General features: G+C 38.9%; 1 protein-coding gene across 2 annotated transcripts in view; it reads left to right on the forward strand.

Moving 5' to 3' along the window:
- Nucleotides 1-24,029, forward strand: part of MBP (myelin basic protein) — a 214,064-nt gene that overhangs the window by 44,556 nt on the left and 145,479 nt on the right. For both annotated transcript variants that reach the window (XM_089682358.1, XM_089682359.1), the window contains exon 2: nt 15,198-15,285. In XM_089682358.1, the coding sequence (XP_089538484.1) occupies nt 15,198-15,285 (88 nt within the window). The remainder of the gene's footprint in view (nt 1-15,197; nt 15,286-24,029) is intronic.

Raw genomic sequence — 24,029 nt, forward strand, 5'->3', positions numbered from 1 at the left:
ATGTGATCACATACCCTCTGTTCTCAGCTGCATAAGGAGATAGAGAGCCTGGGGGAGAGACAACTGATTGTCCCTGTGAATGACTGTGCAGTTGGGGGGTTTGTGAGCAGAAGTCTGATCACTGGAGAAGAGCAAGCGGAGTTCTCAGCACACCTAGACAACTGACCAGGCTGTGCTTTCATGCCTAGTGTGGTCAGTTTTTAAAAGAACAAGGGAAAAAGAGGAAAAAATTGTGCCACATCCCTAAATATAACATATGATCAAAAAGCAGAACCAATAGAGTGGGACTTTTGAGGCACATTATACAATAAAATTCATATTATATCCATATACAAAAAAATATATCATATCACAACGTGAATTTCTCTACAAATTGTTGATACAGTTTAGCATAATAAAATACATATTTTACTCAAAATGGTCAGTGGTCAGTTTTTAATAGGCAGAGGACTGGCTGGAACACCTTGGATTTCACACAAAGGAAGCAATACAAGAGAGCAGGATACCTTTTCATACAACTACATGGTACAGCAGGCACATCTCAGGAATATAAGATGTTGGGTTTACATATTCTTTAACACTACCACCAACCCCCCCCCCCCCCCCCGACTGACAATGCTACTGTCTGCTGTGCCTCCTGTACTCATTCATCCAGAGTGGGGACACTCTAATACAGGAGGTGTGTTACTGGTCAGATTGCAAGTTTAAAACAGAGGGAGAGCCTAAAAAAAGGAAACTGGTGAAGCCACCACATTTAAGGATTGATATTACATTTTTGGTTTTGGGTTTAATACTGATTTTTTTTTTCTATAATTTACTTTTTATTGATTTTTAGAATGCTTACAATAAACAGAGGCATAGAATCACAAAATAACAAGCACAAAGCAATAAGAGAACAGACAAATAGGCTCATCGGTGAGGAACATGTAGGTACATACAATGTCAGTACATATCAGCGAATTAGCCATCAATAGCAGACAATGGAGTTAACAAATCAGAATTGGAAATGGAAAGATGGATAGAGTTAGCATGCAAAGCAGCGAGGTACTCCATTCTCCTAATCTCCGTTATAACCTTCACCAATTCCGATCGTGTAGGAGGTATAGTAGAAAGCCAATGCATGGGAATGGTTCTCCTGGCTGCTGTTAAAACATTAATAGTTTCTTGGCAAATTTGGAGAGGCCTGAAAAAGGTAGTCCCAACATAAATAGATGGGCTCAAATGAAATAGGAGCCTGTAAAAGAAGCTTCAAAAGATTAAGGACCTCTCTCTCCAAAAAGGTGCAATGCGCTGGCAAGTCCAGAAAATGTGGAAGAGAGTGCCAGTTTCCTCGCCACATCGCCGGCTGGCAGAAGAAACACTCTGATTGCGAGCATGAAGAACCTCGGGTGTTTTATACCAAAACATCAGTATTTTGTGTTTTCTTTATATACTACACACATAGAAGATCTGGAGGCAGATTCCCAAATCCCACTCCATTGATCCAAAGCAATATCACAATGGAGGATCCGGGGCCATTTATGCATATAGAGGTGTGTGTCAATAGAAAAGGGGCAGGCCTCTTGAAGCAGCTTATAAGTAGAGGAAGTAGAGGCCTCTGGGACCTTGAGGGCTAATGTGGAAAATAAAGACAGCACATAACGCTGAAGATGGAAGTCAGAGACCGTTTCGGAGGTGCCACGAACCTGAAAATTCTGGCGGCGTTCCCTGTTTTCCAGGTCTTCCTGCTGGAGCTGTAACTGGGACACAGTGTTTCAGGTTTATAACATAAAAGATGCGGCGCTATAGCATAAATAAAATGTCCAAAATATCAATATGGTGATTGAGTGATTGATGTGATGATACAAACATTATATCACAAATAAAATGACATGCGGTGCAAAACCAGTCCTTGTGACAGTTATTTTCTTTCAAAGTGCTGCTTCCATGCAGTGAACGTGAAAAGGATAAGGCTGTGCACTCACCAGATGCACAGTGTAACTGCGCATTTAGAGATATATTATCTCCACTAGATCCACAAACAGCTTCAAGAGATCAGGTCAGGCCAGATATTCCTCCACCCGTTGGATGTTGCTAGTACTCCACGGTCTCTCTCTTGGGTGGCTCTATAGGTGATAAGTGACTCACCAAGGGCCACAAAGAAAGGAGACCAATAGCATGATACCGTTTTAAAAGATATTTATTATATATGCAGTATGGTAAGGTGAGGAAAACAAACAATCACTGACCATGAGGTGAATAAGCAGATGGCCGCCGGGACCTCCGTGGTGCCGGCGGCAGAGAAATAGTGACGCTGTAGCTCCTACCCTGACGCGTTTCGTGCTAACCGCACATCATCAAAGGGGATAAGCTTCAGCGTCTGCTCCTGACTGTATCCATTAAATATCGTAAATGGCGCATGCGCATTACGAACGCGCCATTTTCCATAGGAAATATGTCTCCATATCGGGCGCCATTTTGCCGGAGACCGGCCCGATCTAACATGTGCGGGCGCCATTTTTAAGACCACAGGTGTGTGTCACTAGGTCACCAGGGAAACCGAATATATAAATATGAAATGCTAAGAATTGTCATTAAAAACACCCAAATGAGCAGTGCCAGAACTCAATCCATAATAAGGTCCACACCTGAGAATGGGATTGGCAAATATCGTCAGAACGGACCACTGCGCATGTGCAGGATAATGCTGGGATATATATAGGGAACTGTTAATTCCTTATCCCCATATAAAATCGTAATAAAATCTGATGATACCCGTGACACATACTTTACAATAAGATGAATACAATCCAAACATAGGTATAAATAAACTCATGAATATAAATAAAAACAATAATATCTGCAAAACACATATTATAATCCAAATAATGATATACATGTATTGTCCCTAAATTGTAAATACAAAATATCACCACTATACATTCGATATCATAAAAACACATAAATCTTAAAATTCTAAAAATCGCAATGACCAAAAACTACATCAATATATATATTTATGTATAGGTATTTTTCAACATGATTAAACCACTTGGGGCAAATATATAAAAAATATATAAAAAAATTTTTTATTTAAAAAGGGCACAAAGATAAAATATAAAAGCATGTGAGTCCGTGTAAGTTACATATGGAAACCGATAAAGGTAAAGATAGGGAATAAAACCTGAAATCGAAAACGTGATTCAGAAGTTTCAGCTGTTGTCTATAAAACAGTTGATATCTATATCAACATTTAATCCTCGGGGATACATAGACCCCATCTCAAATATCCACTTAGTTTCTAATTGAGAAACAGCCCTTTTCTTATTAGTACCTCTCCAATGATGATGTACAACATCTATGGCTGTAAATTTAAGTGACGATGGGTCTCTATTATGGCAAAGCCTATAATGTTTTGAAAGAGAGTGTTCTTTAAATCCACGTTTTATATTATATACGTGCTCGCGTAAACGATCTCGCAATCTCCTAGTAGTGCGACCTATGTATTGTTTAGAACACGGACATTGGAGTAAGTATACAACGTATCTGGTATTACATGATATAAAGCTCTTAATATCGTATTGTTTGTTAGTGGAAGTAGAAATAAATTGATCAATTTTTCTCTTTCTATGGTCGCTACAGGTACAGATAACACATTTATTACATGGAAAGAAACCCACTAAGCCATTAAAAAACTGAATCTTGGGGGGAGGGTCAATTACATTAGGTGCTATTCTGTCTCTCAAAGGAATAGCTCTTCTGAATGTGATTTCAGGTCTTTGTGGTAAAATTTTTACAAGTGTTTGATCTGCCATAAGAATTTTCCAATTATTCCTAATGATTTTTGTAACACTTTTATATTGGGATGAAAAGGTTGTTACAAAAGGACATGCTTTAGTAGATTTATGTCCCGTGTTATTACCAAGCATCGTGTCCCTGTCCATATTGGCAACTGATGTTAAAGTGCTTGAAAGTGAGGATTCATCATAACCTTTTTCGACGAATCTCTCCTTTAGTATATCAGCTTGAGCAAAATATGTCTCAAGATCTGTGCAATTGCGACGGATCCTCAAAAACTGGCCTTTAAAAGGCCAGTTTTTGAGGATCCGTCGCAATTGCACAGATCTTGAGACATATTTTGCTCAAGCTGATATACTAAAGGAGAGATTCATCGAAAAAGGTTATGATGAATCCTCACTTTCAAGCACTTTAACATCAGTTGCCAATATGGACAGGGACACGATGCTTGGTAATAACACGGGACATAAATCTACTAAAGCATGTCCTTTTGTAACAACCTTTTCATCCCAATATAAAAGTGTTACAAAAATCATTAGGAATAATTGGAAAATTCTTATGGCAGATCAAACACTTGTAAAAATTTTACCACAAAGACCTGAAATCACATTCAGAAGAGCTATTCCTTTGAGAGACAGAATAGCGCCTAATGTAATTGACCCTCCCCCCAAGATTCAGTTTTTTAATGGCTTAGTGGGTTTCTTTCCATGTAATAAATGTGTTATCTGTACCTGTAGCGACCATAGAAAGAGAAAAATTGATCAATTTATTTCTACTTCCACTAACAAACAATACGATATTAAGAGCTTTATATCATGTAATACCAGATACGTTGTATACTTACTCCAATGTCCGTGTTCTAAACAATACATAGGTCGCACTACTAGGAGATTGCGAGATCGTTTACGCGAGCACGTATATAATATAAAACGTGGATTTAAAGAACACTCTCTTTCAAAACATTATAGGCTTTGCCATAATAGAGACCCATCGTCACTTAAATTTACAGCCATAGATGTTGTACATCATCATTGGAGAGGTACTAATAAGAAAAGGGCTGTTTCTCAATTAGAAACTAAGTGGATATTTGAGATGGGGTCTATGTATCCCCGAGGATTAAATGTTGATATAGATATCAACTGTTTTATAGACAACAGCTGAAACTTCTGAATCACGTTTTCGATTTCAGGTTTTATTCCCTATCTTTACCTTTATCGGTTTCCATATGTAACTTACACGGACTCACATGCTTTTATATTTTATCTTTGTGCCCTTTTTAAATAAAAAAATTTTTTATATATTTTTTATATATTTGCCCCAAGTGGTTTAATCATGTTGAAAAATACCTATACATAAATATATATATTGATGTAGTTTTTGGTCATTGCGATTTTTAGAATTTTAAGATTTATGTGTTTTTATGATATCGAATGTATAGTGGTGATATTTTGTATTTACAATTTAGGGACAATACATGTATATCATTATTTGGATTATAATATGTGTTTTGCAGATATTATTGTTTTTATTTATATTCATGAGTTTATTTATACCTACTGTATGTTTGGATTGTATTCATCTTATTGTAAAGTATGTGTCACGGGTATCATCAGATTTTATTACGATTTTATATGGGGATAAGGAATTAACAGTTCCCTATATATTTCCCAGCATTATCCTGCACATGCGCAGTGGTCCGTTCTGACGATATTTGCCAATCCCATTCTCAGGTGTGGACCTTATTATGGATTGAGTTCTGGCACTGCTCATTTGGGTGTTTTTAATGACAATTCTTAGCATTTCATATTTATATATTCGGTTTCCCTGGTGACCTAGTGACACACACCTGTGGTCTTAAAAATGGCGCCCGCACATGTTAGATCGGGCCGGTCTCCGGCAAAATGGCGCCCGATATGGAGACATATTTCCTATGGAAAATGGCGCGTTCGTAATGCGCATGCGCCATTTACGATATTTAATGGATACAGTCAGGAGCAGACGCTGAAGCTTATCCCCTTTGATGATGTGCGGTTAGCACGAAACGCGTCAGGGTAGGAGCTACAGCGTCACTATTTCTCTGCCGCCGGCACCACGGAGGTCCCGGCGGCCATCTGCTTATTCACCTCATGGTCAGTGATTGTTTGTTTTCCTCACCTTACCATACTGCATATATAATAAATATCTTTTAAAACGGTATCATGCTATTGGTCTCCTTTCTTTGTGGCCCTTGGTGAGTCACTTATCACCTATAGAGCCACCCAAGAGAGAGACCGTGGAGTACTAGCAACATCCAACGGGTGGAGGAATATCTGGCCTGACCTGATCTCTTGAAGCTGTTTGTGGATCTAGTGGAGATAATATATCTCTAAATGCGCAGTTACACTGTGCATCTGGTGAGTGCACAGCCTTATCCTTTTCACGTTCACTGCATGGAAGCAGCACTTTGAAAGAAAATAACTGTCACAAGGACTGGTTTTGCACCGCATGTCATTTTATTTGTGATATAATGTTTGTATCATCACATCAATCACTCAATCACCATATTGATATTTTGGACATTTTATTTATGCTATAGCGCCGCATCTTTTATGTTATATGGTCTGTAAGGTTCTTTGGTATCCTTTTTGATGCTGTGGCTGCTTTGTCTGTTTTCATAGCGCTCACAACCCCTTTTATAAGTGTTTCAGGTTTGCATTATCCTCTTCTAGGACATGGACATATTGCACCAATTCGTCAAATTTTGACTCAAGGTGATCTGTGCGGTCCCCTAATTGGGTAATCTCCCCCCTACGCTCCTGAGCAAGTTTCCCAATTTCAGCAGAAATAGTGTGGGTAATATTTTGTACTAATATTTGCAGTTTTTCCTCCGAGGTATCCAACGTCAAAGAAGGGATGGGAAGCTGAGCAGCAGGGATGTCGGTGTCCATTTCAGCGGACCCTCCGGAGCTCTCATTTGGGCCGCCGCTGCTTCTCGAGGCCAGGGATGCAGGCCTAGTGAAAAATCGATCTAGCATGGAAGGCCATGGAACCCGGAGGCAGTGGCGTGGGCAATTTCCAAAGCCCAATTTTTTTTCCCATTGAGACGTCGAGGTGTTCCTAACTTGGTAGAGGGCTCTCCCAGATCAGTAGATGCAGTAGAAGCGGAGCGGGAGGGCCGGGAAAGCTGAGGATCAACGGAGCTCACCTGTTATGCGGCCACCATCTTGGATCGCCACACATGCGCCAGTTCAATACTGATTTAAAGCTCCAAAAGAGAGTTCTTAGTGTTCACTCCTCAGCAAGATTTTTGCATTGGCTGTAATGGCTCAGTATAGATGAGCAGAATTGGCGTTGTATTGCATAGCACAGTGTCCTCTTTTAGTGCTAGTAGATAGTGTGCATACAGCACCCATGTGTGAACTTGGCTTTAAACATGCTTTCCATGGTATTTTAGTCTAGACTTGTTTAAAAAGGTTTAATCAGTGGTTTATCTTAAAGTGATCCCTTTTCCTGAGCATTGCTGTGAGGTTTTCTCTGCTTAGCTGCAGATATATCTACAGTACTTCAGGCTAGTTAGGTTTGTTCTTGTGAACACTCATTAGCTATATATAATAACAAGGTTCCTACTCCTCTTGGCTGATACAGTGAACAGATGAATATTAGAGAAATGCTTCTTCAGTCACATAAATAATATACAGATGCCCCCACATTCCTCCTCCGCTTTCCTTCTGGCATTATGCGGCTTGGCTGTAGATATAGTAAAGGTATAAAGGCAACTAGCTGAAGTTCCTAGTTTTGCTTCAGGGAAGATAAGATGATTTATGCCTGAATCTGAGAATGATTGAGTTAAATAATATCTGCTCTGATTTTAAAGTGGCATGACAATAAATCTGCCGATATATTGACCGTACCAAACTCCTGGAGGGTCTATCTTTATAATTTGTTTCCATAAAGATATGTTAAAATGTCATCTTTATTGTATAATTCCCCTATATGGAAGCTGTGTTTTGCATCTAGTCTTTACCCAGGGTGGCCTATGCTACTGTATTTATTTCTTACTCCTCTAATGCAGTTATTATTATGCATTTGTAAATACTTTGCTTATTTTGCTGAGTACACTGGTCTATTATGTTTAAAGGGAATTTTTTATTGTTTGTTTGATAAACCGCAAGTAAAATAAGTATTGAACCCATCACCATTTTTCTCAGCAAATATATTTTTCTAAAGGTGCCATTGACATGAAATTTTCACCACATGTCGGTAATAATCCATGCAATCCATACATACAAAGAAACCAAAACAAATAAGTTCAGAAATGAAGTTATATGTAGTAAAATGAAATGACACAGGGAAAAAAAGTATTGAACACATTAACTGACATTTCTTTAACAGTTCATACAAAATCCTTGGTTGGTAATGACAGCTTCTGGGGAGCCTGTTTCTCCTGTATGGAGAAACTAGTTGCATGCATTGTTCAGGTGTGATTTTGGCCCATTCTTCCACACAGTCTTCAAATCTTGAAGGTTATGTGGACCTCTTCTATGAATTCTAATGTTTTCGTTATTTCCATAGATTTCCTATTGGATTCAGGTCAGGTGATTGGCTGGGGCATTCTAGCAGCTTTATTTTCTTTCTTTGAAACTAATTGAGAGTTTCTTTGGCTTTGTGTTTGGGATCATTGTCTTGCTGAAATGTCCACCCTCGTTTCATCTTCATCTTCATTTTTCCATTCATCCTTCCTTCAATGATATAAAGTTTGCCAGTACCGTATCCTGAGAAAAAGACCCACACCATGATGTTCCCACCTCCAAACTTCACTGTTGGTATGGTGTTTTTGGGGAGATGTGCAGTGCCATTTGACCTCCAGACATGGTGTGTATTATGACATCCAAAGAGTTCAATTTTGGTATCATCTGACCAGGCTATATTTTCCAAGTATTTCACAGGCTGATCTAAATGTTGTGCAGCAAACTTTAAATGAGCTTCAACATGCTTTTTCTTCAGCAATAGAGTCTTGCGTGGTGAGTGTGCATACAGGCCATGGCAGATGAGTGCATTAATTATGGGTTTCCTTTGAAACCTGCTAATTCCAGGTCCTTCTGAAGCTCTCCACAAGTGGTTCTTGGCTCTTGGACAACTCTTCTGATAATTCTTTTCACTCCAATACAAATGCACGCCACATTTTTCAGATATTTATTTTTTTTTAAATTTGAAAACCATTTATCATTTTCCTTCCACTTCACACTTCTGTGCCACTTTATGTTTGGTGTATCACATAAAATCCCAATAAAATACACGTATGTTTTTGGTTGTAACATGACAAAAAAATGTGAAAAGGGGTATGAATACTTTTTCAAGACACTGTAATCTATCCAATAAGCCACATAACACTTCTGAGTGTAACTTTCAGTCTGTGCTATTAATTTGTGTAAACTGCAAAAAGTAGACAAAAGAACAAATGTTAAAAAGATTCAAGCTGTATTTGTAGTCTACTCTCCACCCGCTGGCTAGGTAGAAGGCTATATAATATTCATATGCAAGATTTCATATTTAGCGGTCTTAAATAGCTATTTTGCTTCTAAGTCCTGAAAAGAAAGAAAATATGTACAAAGCCACTATAGATTTTTTTTTTAAGTGGTTCTAAAGGAAAAAATGTTTTTTTTTTACCTTAGTGCATTATCAAATGCTACTTTTCCCAGCCCCTCTTTGAACACTTACCTGAGCCCAATCTTAATCCATTACTGTGCCTGTCTCCGGCAGCTATTTTCCCCTCTTTCACTTCCCACAGGAGACTTGGCAGCAGTGAAAGCCATTTACTGCTTCTGCTGTCAGTCAAATTCTGTGAGGAGGGATCAGGGTGGGGCTGAGCTAGGTTGTGTGTGTCCATGGCAGCCTGGCAAGTGAGTGAGCTCACACAAGTGCCCCCACTTCTCCGAGTGGGGGACTCAAAGAAGCTGACACTGCTGATGGGAGACCCCAGGAAAGAAGGTTTGGGGCTGTTCTGGGCAATACCGTTGCACAGAGCAGGTAAGTATGCAATGGTTATTATTTTAATTAAACAATCTAGCTTTACAATCACTTTAACCACTTCAAGTCCGGACACTTTCACCCCCTTCCTGTCCAGGCCAATTTTCAGCTTTCAGTGCTATCACACTTTGGCAATTGCGCGGTCATGCAACACTGTACCCATGTGAATTTTTTAGCATTTTTTGAGACAGATAAAACTTTATTTTAGTGGTATTTATTCACCGCTGAAATTATTTTTTTGCTATACAATTGAAAAAGTCAGAACATTTTGAAAAAAAGTATTTTTCTTATATTATTTATTTGCAAAATTGTATTTCTTCATAAATCTTGGCCAAAATGTATTCAGCTATCTTTTTGGTAAAAAACAATAACCCAAATTAGTTTATAACCAAAAATTATAATTTAAAAACATTATTTTTACATTTTTATTTTATTTTTTTATATTATTATTTGTTTTGTTTTTTGTTTTTTTAACGTACTGTCACCCTAGCAGTACAGTGTCACTATAGTGACCATGTACTACTTATGGGGGGTGATGAAGATTTGTTTTTTGTTTGTTTTTTTACACTGATTACTCCATTAAGGCTCCATTAAGGCTGTAAAAGCAATCTTTTCTCCTTCTCTCTGGCTGCATTCTTGCAGCCATTCAGAAATCCTGTGAGAGCTGTGATTGGTCACAGCTTGTCATATGGTACAAGGCTGTTGTGAATAGCCTTGTACCATGTGACCTCTGTGATCATTCACAGATTTCAGTAGTAGTAAGCAATGATGTCAGCAAGTGACATCTTGCTTACTACTATTCATGTGATCACTGATTGGTCAATCAGTGATCACATGATCGGGACCTCACACAGAGGTCCCATACAGCGATTGGTGTTCCGCTATGTCCTTCAGACTGGATCGCTGTGCCGCACAATCCCAGGGAGCGTGCAAAGGCAGGGAATGCAGGAGGATGTTTATAAACGGCCACCTGCTCCTGCGCTACTCCCGTCCGGCCGTTAATGTACATGGGCTGAACGGAAAGTGGTTAAGCTTGTCTTGGTGTTGAGTTTAGTTGTTAATTATTTTTAATTAAAACAATCAAAATGGCTATTATACAGAGAATAATGACAGAATTGGTGGTTATTTACAGTGAAAACCAAATACGCCCATACTGTATGTCTGTGATGGACAACAATAAGCTTTAACCCTACTTCTCCTTTAAGGTGTAACTGCACTTTTCCATTTTGTACTTGTACTTGCCTATAAAAACATGCCAATACGATGGGTCACCTGAAAATACAAATGCTTACAGCAATATTTCCTGCAGCCTCCTGGCTTTGGAAACATGATTTAATTTTGGGATTTTTATACTGTCATTTATGGTGGCTGCAGGGACAATTATCAGTGTATTATGTGTATTAAAAGTGTAGTTTACTTTAAATGAATCTGTCAAATTGAACTGGATGAGTATGCCTAAATACTTGGGGAAGAGTCTCTGCCAATGCTGAGCAGGGCTGGTGGCAAGCTGGTGATTAGAATAAAGGCTTTAATAAAGTTAATTTTTAAGTTAGAGAGGGCATATTAGGTATGAAGGGGTTTTCAGGAGTTGTGCAACAAAACTTCACTGTCATTGCCCCTGGCCAAGGAACAAAATCAACCTGGTCTGAAGTATTGAGGGCAAGAAAAGAGGGCATTTTCTTATGAAGTGATATTTTCAGAAACGGTAAAAATAAAATGGGAAAGTAGTAAAATAGTTCTAGATTCCAGAAGTCAGAACAGAAACAGTAAAATTTAAAATGATAAAGTTCTGTAGTTCACACAAGAAATAAGGCAAATTTACTACAAAAGTGGAAACTGCAATTATAGTTCCAATTCCATAGATACAAAATACTAATGACAGGTGGAAACTACATTGTTCAGAATTCCATTAAACCCATCCTTTTTATGATGTTCCCCTGTGGATGGCATTCTGTTACTTGTTTTTCTGCTGAATTTCAAATTCCATTTGGTATTCTTTTAACTTAAAGGAATTACAAAATAGTTTTTGATAAGTTATCTCATTCCCTAATTCCCCTACAATTGTCAGCTGTTTAAAAAAATTCCTTGAACTACCCTAATGCAGGCCATAGACAGGTCGAAAACCGGCTGTTTTTTTTTTTTTTTTTTAAATGAAAAATCGGTCGTTCAATAGGCCAACGTTATCAACAACGATAAAAAAAAATCGGCCGATTTTCGTCCCGTCTACGGCCGGCATTTAATTACTTCTGTCCCTGCAGAGAGCTCCGCTATTATAATTGACATGAAAAAGTATTGCGGTTGCAACAATGTATCTATTTGTATCCATTTCGGATACAGATGGTTTTATTCGGATACAAATAGATACATTGTTGCAACTGCAATACTTTTTCATGTCAAATATAATAGCAGACTGGAATTCTTCTTTTTCTTCTTTTTCTTCTTCTTGCAGGTCACGGCTCATGCGCAGATTTTTTTTATCGGTAAAAAGATCGGCCGATTTGCCCATCATTGCCGGGAAAATCAGCCGATCGGCATAATCGGACGATTTTTTTCTAACTTCACCGATAAAAAAAAATGTGCCAAAATCCCGAAAAACGGCTGACCAATTCACCCACTAACGGTGCAAAAATCGGCTGATTTTTCTTTCGGACGATTTTCAACACATCTATGGCCTGCATAAGCTTGATTTCACACATGTTCGGTGCGAATTGAAGCTCTGTTTTCCAAGCGAATTGACAAAGTAGTTGTTCAGCAGTTTAGAACCAGTTCAGATACGGTTCAGGACAGGATTGAAATCCTGTTCACAACTAATGACTTGTATAATGTAGAAGCGCTCCCACAGCCATCAGTGACCCTGATTTTGCACCTGAGCCTAACCACACTGCTCAGACAACCGACAACTCTTTTGCAATTCACAATGAGTCCACACTCCAGTTCCACTGCATATATGTAACCAGGCACAGTTAAAAACACAACCAATTTGCATATATATATATTGTACATTCACATCAGTCCCTAACCCTCAAGGAGTCTACAATCTAAGGTCCCTAACTCACATTCATACATACACATACTAGGGACAATTTAGACAGGATCCAATTCACCTACGAGCATGTCTTTGGAGTGTGGGAGGAAACTGGAGTTCCCAGAGGAAACCCACGCAGGCACAGGGAGAACATGCAAACTCCAGGCAGTTGGTGCCGTGGCCGGGATTCGAACCAACGACCCTAGTACTGCCAGGTGGAAGTGCTAACCATTTAGCCACTGTGCTGCCCAGTGTTATTATAGGTGTCATACAGGAGAGCATTGAGGGTTTTTCTATGAGTCTAGAAAATTCTAAACTTTATCTAAATCCCAAAACAAAATGTGATATATTGCACTTTAGCAGTTCTTGCATAAGATGGCAGCATTAGTTTTCTTTTTTTTTCCTTTATATATACCTGGGAGTATACAGACAGTATAATCAATATAGTAATTAGAGTTGGATGTTTGGTAGGAGCATTTTAATAGATATAAATTAGCAAAAATGTGTTTTTTTTTGTTTTGTGATCAATCAGACTTTCTATCAATTTGAAGTGACAAATTCCTAATCTCTTTTCTCAATCCTCATCCATTACTCAGTCTATCTACAAGCTTTGCTTGGAATTCAAAGCTGTCAGGGTAGGTGTTTACTGACAAGATTTTAAAATAGTAAATGAAAGTGACAACTTTACAGCAGCAATGTAAGGAGGATACTTGGTTCTGGAAAATGTAAATATAAGTATCTATGGCATACAGCTTGTGCTAAACCTATAGCAGTGCAGTGACATATAAGATGGATGCAGAGAGGTATGAACTGCATTGTGTATGAGTATATTAGCATTATGTGAGGTTAAAGCTCTGCACAAAGTAATTATCAGTTGCAATGATTGTGCCAGTCTGCAGCAACAATAAAGAACTGGCTCCTCCTGCTGGTGATTTAGTTTGCTGCTATGTTTATCCTCTTCAATCCAGCATTAGTGGGTATGTAACTAAGTAAATGTAGGTTGGTAAAGCAAGGCAATAGAACACACTTGGAAATTTATTTTTTTTACTGTTTACATTTTCCTAATGGGCAAAAAAGCACAGGTTTGAAGAATATCCTAAGATTTTATATTGTTTTCTTTTATTTCAACGTCGGTTAAGTACAGTAAATGTGCTATACATAAAAAGAACATGCTGTTAAAAATAAACACTGTGGTGTCATAGTTAGAGCTGCTGCCATGCGTTGTAAACTTCAGGGGTTCAGTTCCATATACGTTTTTGACTTGACTTTTTTTTTTTTCTGTATTGCATTTTATCATTTTAGGCTCCATAAATTACAGGACTCCTACATATTCAAAACCCTGGAAGCAAAATGTGGCTGCTGTACTGCATTCCAATGTTCTTTTTTTTTGGGGGGACTATATCGTTGTTTAGGCCCCATTCACACTTACGCACACCAGGAATGCACACATAAACATGTACAAAATGATCATTGCGCCTGTGGTGCCATTATCTTAATGGCATGCCAAATGTAGTTAGGAGACTCTCATTTTGTTGCTCTTCAAAATGCACATTACAAAAACTCGCAGGACTCACTGACAAAAGGAGCCTAATAACAATAAAAGTACTTTTTTTGGGGAAAAAAGTATTTAGAAGTCTTGAACCTGGAGCCATATACAGTGGATACAAAAGTCTACACACCCCTGTTAAAATGTCAGGTTTATGTGATGTAAAAAAATGAGATAAAGGTAAGTCATTTCAGAACTTTTTCCACCTTTAATGTGACCTATTAACTGTACAACTCAGTTAAACAACAGAGTGAAATCTTTTAGGTATGAGTCTATCAGCATGGCACATCTTGACTTGGCAATATTTGCCCACTCTTCCTTGCAAAAACACTCCAAATCTGCCAGATTGCGAGGGTATCTCCTGTGCACAGCCCTCTTCAGATCACCCCACAGATTTTCCATCTGATTCAGGTCTGCGGGTAAATTATGCTCTCTTTTTATTTTTTTAATATGCCAAAAGAGAGTTGGTCCTATTTAGCTCCACTTTCTTAGGATACAAACTGGCAGTATTTGTTTTTGAATTTGGCATAGACGTGCTACAGTGTGAAAGTGGCGAAAATTAGAACTACCTGAGTTTGACGCACAAGTGGCTGTCAGAACCAAAACTGTTGCAGATGGTTTTTGAATTAGGCGCAACACTTTAACAAGAGCAGTTAAGGTCAGCAAAGTTATTAGATTACCCTAATATATTTTTTTGTTTGTTTTTTTGCCTTGACATACACTTTATTAAATGAATTGAAGCTGTGTTTGCTTTAATCCTCCAATAATAGAAAAATCCTCTTTTGTGTTAAATTCCCTTATATGATATTAAAAAACCCATATATTATATATTTTTTATTTCAGAATACTGAACATCGTGTAGTTGAAGAACAAAAGCCTGTAAGTGAAGCAGCAGAACCAGCCCAGGAATGTGACGATAATGAAGTGTTTGGTATGTATCAGTCACAAACAAGAAGTAACTTGTAGTCTTTGTAGAAGTGGAGATATGCTGTAAAAATACACTAATGTAATATTTGTGCGAGGCTTTTTCTCTTCTGTGGTCTAGCAAGTTCCATCTGGCATTGTACTAAACTGAAGAAAAGCTTTAGACTTGTGAGCTACAGAATTCATTCATTCAAACAAAATAATCATTTGGCATTTTGCTGTCAGACAAATATTGCCTAAAAAAAATAAACATGCTTGCTCTCCCCTTTTTGGGTGAAGTTCCACTTTAATTTGGAAAACAAGGAACGTTAAAGTGTTACTAAACCCAGGACCCTGCATTCATTATATCTGGTCTCCCACAGTACGCAGAACATGGAAATGCAATTATTTTAGTAAATATAAACTGCTAAATAAATACCTTTTCTTATCAGCAGTTAGGGCAGTCTTGTGACTTCAGCAGAGCGCTGGTTAAAGCTTGTAGGAGGAGTTTTTTTTTCTGCTCTAGGAGGATGTGAAACACTTGACCCTCTGTCTGGACAGTGCTGATTGGCCCTTTGCTGATCACATGCATTCTCCAAGAAAAAAAAAAACCTCTCTAGCAATACACACCAAACTGAGCATGCACATTTGACTACAGATTCAGCCTGTATCAGGTGGTCATTTCACCAAGAGTTGGGGCAGAGAAGAAAGGATCAAACAGTCTTTTTACACAATGCAGAAGAATAACCCCTTAGGTTCCACAGTGAGTATAACAAGCATGCTTTACTGCATATACAGACTGATTTTACTGTTGTGGGTTTAGTAATACTTTAAGTTAGAATTGCTTATAATAAATTGTTGGTGTTCATTTTTTTCATGTACTAGTTTTTGACTTAAAGCAATATTAAACCCAAAAACAAACCTATATTATATTGCAGCTTAACAATTCTTAGATGTGATGGCTGCATTAGTTTTCATTTTTAGTCTTCCTTTCCATTATTTTCACCTGGTGATCCAACATGGGAACGCTATAGCAGAAGGTGAGCGGGGACCAAAGAGAGTGAGGACTGAATGACGGATGATAAGCAGAGCTAACAGACAGAGCAGGAGAAACTAGCAATGTCCCAAGCAGTGTGCAGCATGGGAGCAGTATAATGGAAGAGAGAGGAGGATCAGCAAACCAGAGGATCAGCAGAGCTGGGGTTACTACAGAGCGAGGGATCAGCAGAGCTGAAGGTTACTACTGAGTAGGAGATCAGCAAAGATGGGGGTACTACTGAGTGGGGGCATCAGCAGAGCTGGGGATACTACTGATCAGGGGATCTGCTAAATGAGGGTACTAATAAGCTGGGGATCTGCCGAACAGAGGTACAAATGAGCTTGGGATCTGCTTAACAGAGGTACTAATGATCTGGGGATCTGCTGAACAGAGGTACTAATGAGCTGGGGATCTGCTGAACATAGGTACTAATGAGCTGGGGATCTGCTGAACATAGGTACTAATGAGCTGGGGATCTGCTGAACAGAGGTACTAATGATCTGGGGATCTGCTGAACAGAGGTACTAATGATCTGGGGATCTGCTTAACAGAGGTACTAATGATCTGGGGATCTGCTGAACAGAGGTACTAATGAGCTGGGGATCTGCTGAACATAGGTACTAATGAGCTAGGGATCTGCTGAACATAGGTACTAATGAGCTGGGGATCTGCTTAACAGAGGTACTAATGAGCTGTGGATGCGCTGAACAGAGGTACTAATGAGCTGGGGATCTGCTGAACAGAGGTACTAATGAGCTGGGGATCTGCTGAGTGGGGTTACTGCTGAACCAGGGTTCCACTGGGCCCCTTTAAAAGAAATAGAAAATCAACACCCACGGGGCATTTGTCAAACTTCACTAAAGCTTCAAAAAGCATCACAGAAGCATCAAAAACACATAAAAAGCATGTTGCAGTGGTAGGAGCTTTATTGTGTGTTAAAGTCAAAGAAAATGTATAGGAGTCCTAATACAAGAGCTGTGTTGCTGGTAAGCTGCACTATATTACACTTTTGGTTTTGGGTTTAATACCATTTTAAAACAGAAATGTAAGCTTTGGTAATGAATTTGTGTTGAATTGTGAAAATGCTGCCCTAAAGTATAGGTAAAGGCAAAACTTTCAATTTGGACAGAGTGGAGATGGATTATAACACCTGTCAGGTTTTAATTGCTGTCTGTGCAACCCTAACACCCTGGTCACAGCAAACCCGACTTTGAAATTGTGCAGGTTACAGTGAAGTCGCACGATTTCAAAGTCGGGGACATGCTGATTTCTGACACAGATGTCTATGCAAATCGCACCAAAAGTAGTGCATGTACTACTTTAGAAATCGGTGCAGCATCGACCTAGTCGGAATTGCACCGATATGACCGGTGTAATTGCGGACAATAGGGTGCAACTTGTCATGCGATTTGCAAGTCGCATTGCATGCAAATCGCATGCAAATTTGCATCCAGTGTGATCAAGGACTTGGGGCGTATCACCTATTTGTCTATTTGTTCTGTTTATCATTATCGCCAATATTGGGTTGTCCCTAGAACAGGAATAGGGGGGAAATCTTCCAATGGGGATACTAGTTCCAAGGACCCTGGTGGCAACAAGAGATTATTTCAATATGTTATTTTCTTTCACTTCCTGTTTTGGCTATGGGATAGGAAGTGAAGGAGAATCTCCCCAATCGGACACAGATCGCAAAAAATATTTTGGACAGTGTTATAACCCTCCCTTACTCTATCCAAAATGGAAAAGAAGTTTTGCTTAAGTTTGACTTTTATACACACATCCAACTAATTATTTTTAGAGTGCATATTGCAATTAAAAACTGACAAATTCTTTCTCATTCATTTTAATAAATCTGGAGTTTTCCTTTAAAGCTCTATTGAAGTCTCATACATTTTTATCTCTTTACAGTTCTCTACCCCTGTATGTTATGATGTGCTTGAAATGCTATTACTGCTTCCTGCAGCCTTACAGCAGTGGTATGAACTGGCACAGTTGAGCAAAAGCTGCAGACGTTTACACATACAGACTTGTATTGCAGAGGCTGGCTCCATCTCTGGTGCCATTGGACTGCACAGTCCTGTTTGGACACCTTGCACAACAATGTAATTGAAAAATGCAGGTTGACTATGAAAGTGGACGTTATTATTGCAGTGTCTATCTGACTGCATATATATTTATGTGTCTTTCATTGGAAACAATGGCAGTCCCCTGAAAGAAAATAAAGGCAGCAAGCAGTTTTATTATATAGTTGTCCCTACACACTGAAGTGAGAAAATGCCTGGAAGCAAGCATTAAAAATGTCATATGTACATCTAAGGAGAGAAACAACACCCATCAGGTTTTTATTGCAACCTCTGCCTGTTAGGGAGATTCACCCTCTCTAGGTGTCCGGTTTACCATTATGATTGAAAGTAATAGAAAATCCCACATTTTGGTTTGTCCCCAGAACAGTAATGGAGGGGGAATCCTCCAACTGGCACACTAGTTTTGGTAACCTGCCCAAGAGATTCTCTTAGTTTACACAGATTTCCTCTTACTTCCTTTAGATTATGCAACAGGAAGTGATGGTAAATCTCATTGCGAAAAATATGGCAAACATTGACAGGGGTTCTAACTCTTCTTTACTCTATCCAAAATGGAAACAAATGCCCATAGTTGTACTTTTTTTTAATAATTTTTTTTCGTCATAAAAAAATAAGCACCAGCAAGCCATACATGCAATACACACCATGCAGGGCTTTAAAAAAAAAAAAGTTGTAGTTGCACTTTAAAACTTAACTGAAAGCAAACTTTTTTTTTTGCTTTTAGTTGGAGTGGAGGGGTATTAGAACACCTGTCAAGTTTTTATTGTGTCCCCATTAGGGAGGTTCACCCTGTCTATTTGTTCTGGTGACCGGTATCCCCAAAAGTGAACTGACAGAAAATTCCAAATTTTGAATGGTCACCAGAATAGGAATAGAGGGAAAACCTTCAAATAGAAACACTAGGGGTTTCCTCTCATGTCCTGTTGTTGCTATTGGTGAGGAAAGAAAAGTGAAAAAAGAAAACAGGAGTTTGAACCCTGCTGGTTTCAAGCAGATCAGAGTGGTTGACTTGCAAAGGTGATGTTTGAGTTTCTGGTGTGTTTCTGTGCCTTTGAGAAGGAAAGGGCTGCCTCCAGATGAGCCTGTGCATTGCCTAACATGTTCCCATATTTGGGAAACTCAGATTGGAGTTAGGGACCACATTTATCAGAGGCATCCTGACGGTATGCAATTGGGCTTCAATGTATAACATATGAAAATGTACAGTCAGGTCCATAAATATTGGGACATCGACACAATTCTAACATTTTTGGCTCTATACACCACCACAATGGATTTGAAATGAAATGAACAAGATGTGCTTTAACTGCAGACTGTCAGCTTTAATTTGAAGGTATTTACATCCAAATCAGGTGAACGGTGTAGGAATTACAACAGTTTGCATATGTGCCTCCCACTTGTTAAGGGACCAAAAGTAATGGGACAGAATAATAATCATAAATCAAACTTTCACTTTTTAATACTTGGTTGCAAATCCTTTGCAGTCAATTACAGCCTGAAGTCTGGAATGCATAGACATCACCAGACGCTGGGCTCTGCCAGGCCTCTACTGCAACTGTCTTCAGTTCCTGCTTGTTCTTGGGGCATTTTCCCTTCAGTTTTGTCTTCAGCAAGTGAAATGCATGCTCAATCGAATTCAGGTCGGGTGATTGACTTGGCCATTGCATAACATTCCACTTCTTTCCCTTAAAAAACTCTTTGGTTGCTTTTGCAGTATGCTTTGGGTCATTGTCCATCTGCACTGTGAAGCGGCGTCCAATGAGTTCCAATGAAGCATTTGGCTGAATATGAGCAGAAAATATTGCCCAAAACACTTCAGAATTCATCCTGCTGCTTTTGTCAGCAGTCACATCATCAATAAATACAAGAGAACCAGTTCCATCGGCAGCCATACATGCCCATGCCATGACACTACCACCACCATGCTTCACTGATGAGGTGGTATGCTTAGGATCATGAGCAGTTCCTTTCCTTCTCCATACTCTTCTCTTCCCATCACTCTGGTACAAGTTGATCTTGGTCTCATCTGTCTGTAGGATGTTGTTCCAGAACTGTGAAGGCTTTTTTAGATGTCGTTTGGCAAACTCTAATCTGGCCTTCCTGTTTTTGAGGCTCACCACTGGTTTACATCTTGTGGTGAACCCTCTGTTTTCACTCTGGTGAAGTCTTCTCTTGATTGTTGACTTTGACACACATACACCTACCTCCTGGAGAGTGTTCTTGATCTGGCCAACTGTTGTGAAGGGTGTTTTCTTCACCAGGGAAAGAATTCTTCAGTCATCCACCACAGTTGTTTTCCGTGGTCTTCCAGGTCTTTTGGTGTTGCTGAGCTCACCGGTGCGTTTCTTCTTTTTAAGAATGTTCCAAACAGTTGTTTTGGCCACGCCTAATGTTTTTTGCTATCTCTCTGATGGGTTTGTTTTGTTTTTTCAGCCTAATGATGGCTTGCTTCACTGATAGTGACAGCTCTTTAGATCTCATACTGAGAGTTGACAGCAACAGATTCCAAATGCAAATAATACACTTGAAATGAACTCTGGACTTTTTATCTGCTCATTGTAATTGGGATAATGAGGGAATAACACACACCTGGCCATGGAACAGCTGAGAAGCCAATTGTCCCATTACTTTTGGTCCCTTAACAATTGGGAGGCACATATGCAAACTATTGTAATTCCTACACCATTTACCTGATTTGGATGTAAATACCCTCAAATTAAAGCTGACAGTCTGCAGTTAAAGCACATCTTGTTCGTTTCATTTCAAATCCATTGTGGTGGTGTATAGAGCCAAAAATGTTAGAATTGTGTCGATGTCCCAATATTTATGGACCTGACTGTATGTTCCTTATATGTGTGTGTAATATATATATACTGTGTATATATATATATATGTATGTGTGTATATATGTATATGTGTGTATATATATATATATTTCTCAGCATAAATGAGTACACCCCTTTTTGTTTTACTTGTTTTTCAACTAATTTGAGTAGGGTTTTACTCAAATTAATTGTGGCAAAAATATACCCCACCCCCCCCCCCCCCCACACACACACACACACACACACACACACACACACACACACACAACAAAACCTACTACATCTATTATTTTGTATGACCTCCATGATTTGCAAGGCAGAACCAAGTCTTCTAGGCATTGAATGAACAAGTTGGCAACATATTGCAACATCTATATTTTTCCATTCTTCAAGAACGACCTCTTTCATGTGGTGCCATTGCTAACAGCATGAAATGGGAAGGGGTTGTCTTTGTTAAGTAACGCCTTTTATAATCAGCTGTCTGCTGGACACCTGTTTAATGAATAATTAGACTCACCTGTAGTTGAATTCTTGTTAATTAGGATTTTGTTGTTTAAAGTTTAGCTTTGCTCCTATGACTTTCATTGGGGTGTATTCATTTTTGCAACGTGTTCTTGAATTAATTTATTAGGAAAAATACTTTTGTGTGTGTGCAAATGAACAAATCTTGTTTGCAATCAATGGCTTGCATTTGTGGGAGTATTTTGTAGTATAGTGTCCCATATATACATAGACCAAACTACCCCCGCTATTTATGAATTTTCCTGGAAATTCTGGAGTTGCTCCCTGTGATCTTGGTAGCTTTTGCTTCCTGCATACTTAAGTGGGGGAGACTGTGCTGACATTTCTTTTGCCAGTCCCATCTCTATTACCTACTCTTTTTACACTTTTTCAGACCCTGACCCTTACCCCTTCTCCCTTTCTCATTCTATACCTGTCTCTTCTCACATTGCACTAGAGGTATTTTCCTCTTACTATTGCCATTGTATTCAGTTATCATTCTCTTTTCAAGGCCACTTTGCACATCCATCTTTACTTTTAGCTCTGTGATTACAGTTGAACAGTAAACAGTACTGTTATAAACACCATATAATCATGAGACGGGCATATGAAGTAGATTATCCTTGACATTCTCTCAGATATTGCTTAACAAATAACCTGTAAATGACTGTCTAGTCATCGGCTCATTGGCACATTGGAGAGCTTGTTCTTCTTGTATGTTGTATCTGATATTAAGCGATGGCTGTATCTTTTTTCTTTTTTTTCTTAACTTTAATAAAAATAAAAACAGAAAATATTGGCCACAAGGCATGTGTTAGTGTGCGCATAACTTGTGCCCATTGAAGTGTGTTGTGCATGCGTGCTGCAACATATTACAGTGCTTTCCTTTTTTTTTTTCTTAGCTTTACATTGTGACGCATTTTATCAAATTAGAGCAGACCCCGCAAACGCGTAACATTTCCCACTTTTTTAGTGCATTGGTGTGAACTGAAACAATTTTGCCCTGTATATTTGTTGGAAATGTGTTGGACAATGCTGCCCAGTGGGGGTTGGTGTGAAGGAACCCTTAGAGAAATATAAAGCATTTGAAATAGAGCAGTTATGTTAAAGTGATTCTAAAGGTACATTTTTTTCTATTTCCAATAGTTTTTATTGTTCCAAAAAAGTACAAAAATATCCCAAGGACCTATGGGATGAAAAGAGCATTATTCCAACAACATACATATTCAGGCACGTTATGGTGTAATAGATAGAGAAAAACACAACTATAAGATCCCTGAGTATTGCAAAATATCCAATATATCGGAACATATCTCCACCATGCTTAATAAACAAGTTGAGTATATGCGGAGAGTAAACAAACTAGAATATTCGCTGCCATTCCCAAGGAATGGCTACTTTGTTCAATTTACACCCCGCATGGCTCTGACAGCATACAACAGGTCCTCCTCCTGAACACCCCTGCTATCTTTCCTGTTGTTTGCTATGGAACCCAACATTATTAGTGTGCCTCATACAGAAGATGGTGTAGAAAGATCAAGCCCTAAGGAAAAGAGGAGAAACTAGATTAAGCGAGAAAGAAAAGCTGGAGAAAATTAGGAGAGGAAAGAGAAAAAAAGAAGAGAGAGGAGGAAGGAGGTGCACCCCATGAGATATCTTATCTATGGGTCCCAAGTTTTCTCAAAGAGGGCCACTTTGTCATGTAAGATCGCTGACAGACATTCATTTGTCATAATACATATCAACTTAGCCCTCAAAAGATGAAAAGGGATCGTGGGAGACTTCCAAGATCTCGCAATTGAGATTCTAGCTGTTGTAAAGATAAAAGTTATACCATCTCATGTGTCTTGGCACTCCATCCGCTGGACTTCCCAATAGGGCCTGTTGTGGATTTTTATTGAGATTCACCTGGGTGAGGGAATAGATCAAGTTATATGTGCAAATCCAGAACCGCCTCACTTTTGGGCATATCCACCAGATGTGGAACACTGTTCCTTCTTGATCACAGCCTCTAAAACACAGGGGAGAGGCATCTGGAATACAGGATGCTATTCTCACAGGCACCATATACCATCCTAAAAAAACCTTATAGTTTGCCTCTATTAGGGGGCATTGATAAAAGATTTAGAGGCGTATTGGACCAATTTTCCCCATTCTGCAGTGTCCATTGGCTCACCCAGGTCTTGTTTCCATTTTTCCATGTAAGGTAATTTGAAAGAGTCAGAATGTAGCAGGGTATTGATTTTGAAAATAAATATTTTATGCTTACCGTAGTTCTTGCATAAGTGTTCCATTGGGGTGGAAGTGGTCAGATCCTCCGCTC

This window comes from Staurois parvus, unplaced genomic scaffold (assembly GCF_062004578.1).
Source record: "Staurois parvus isolate SC_StPar_1 unplaced genomic scaffold, SC_StPar_1.0 ptg000287l, whole genome shotgun sequence".
NCBI lineage: Eukaryota > Metazoa > Chordata > Amphibia > Anura > Ranidae > Staurois > Staurois parvus.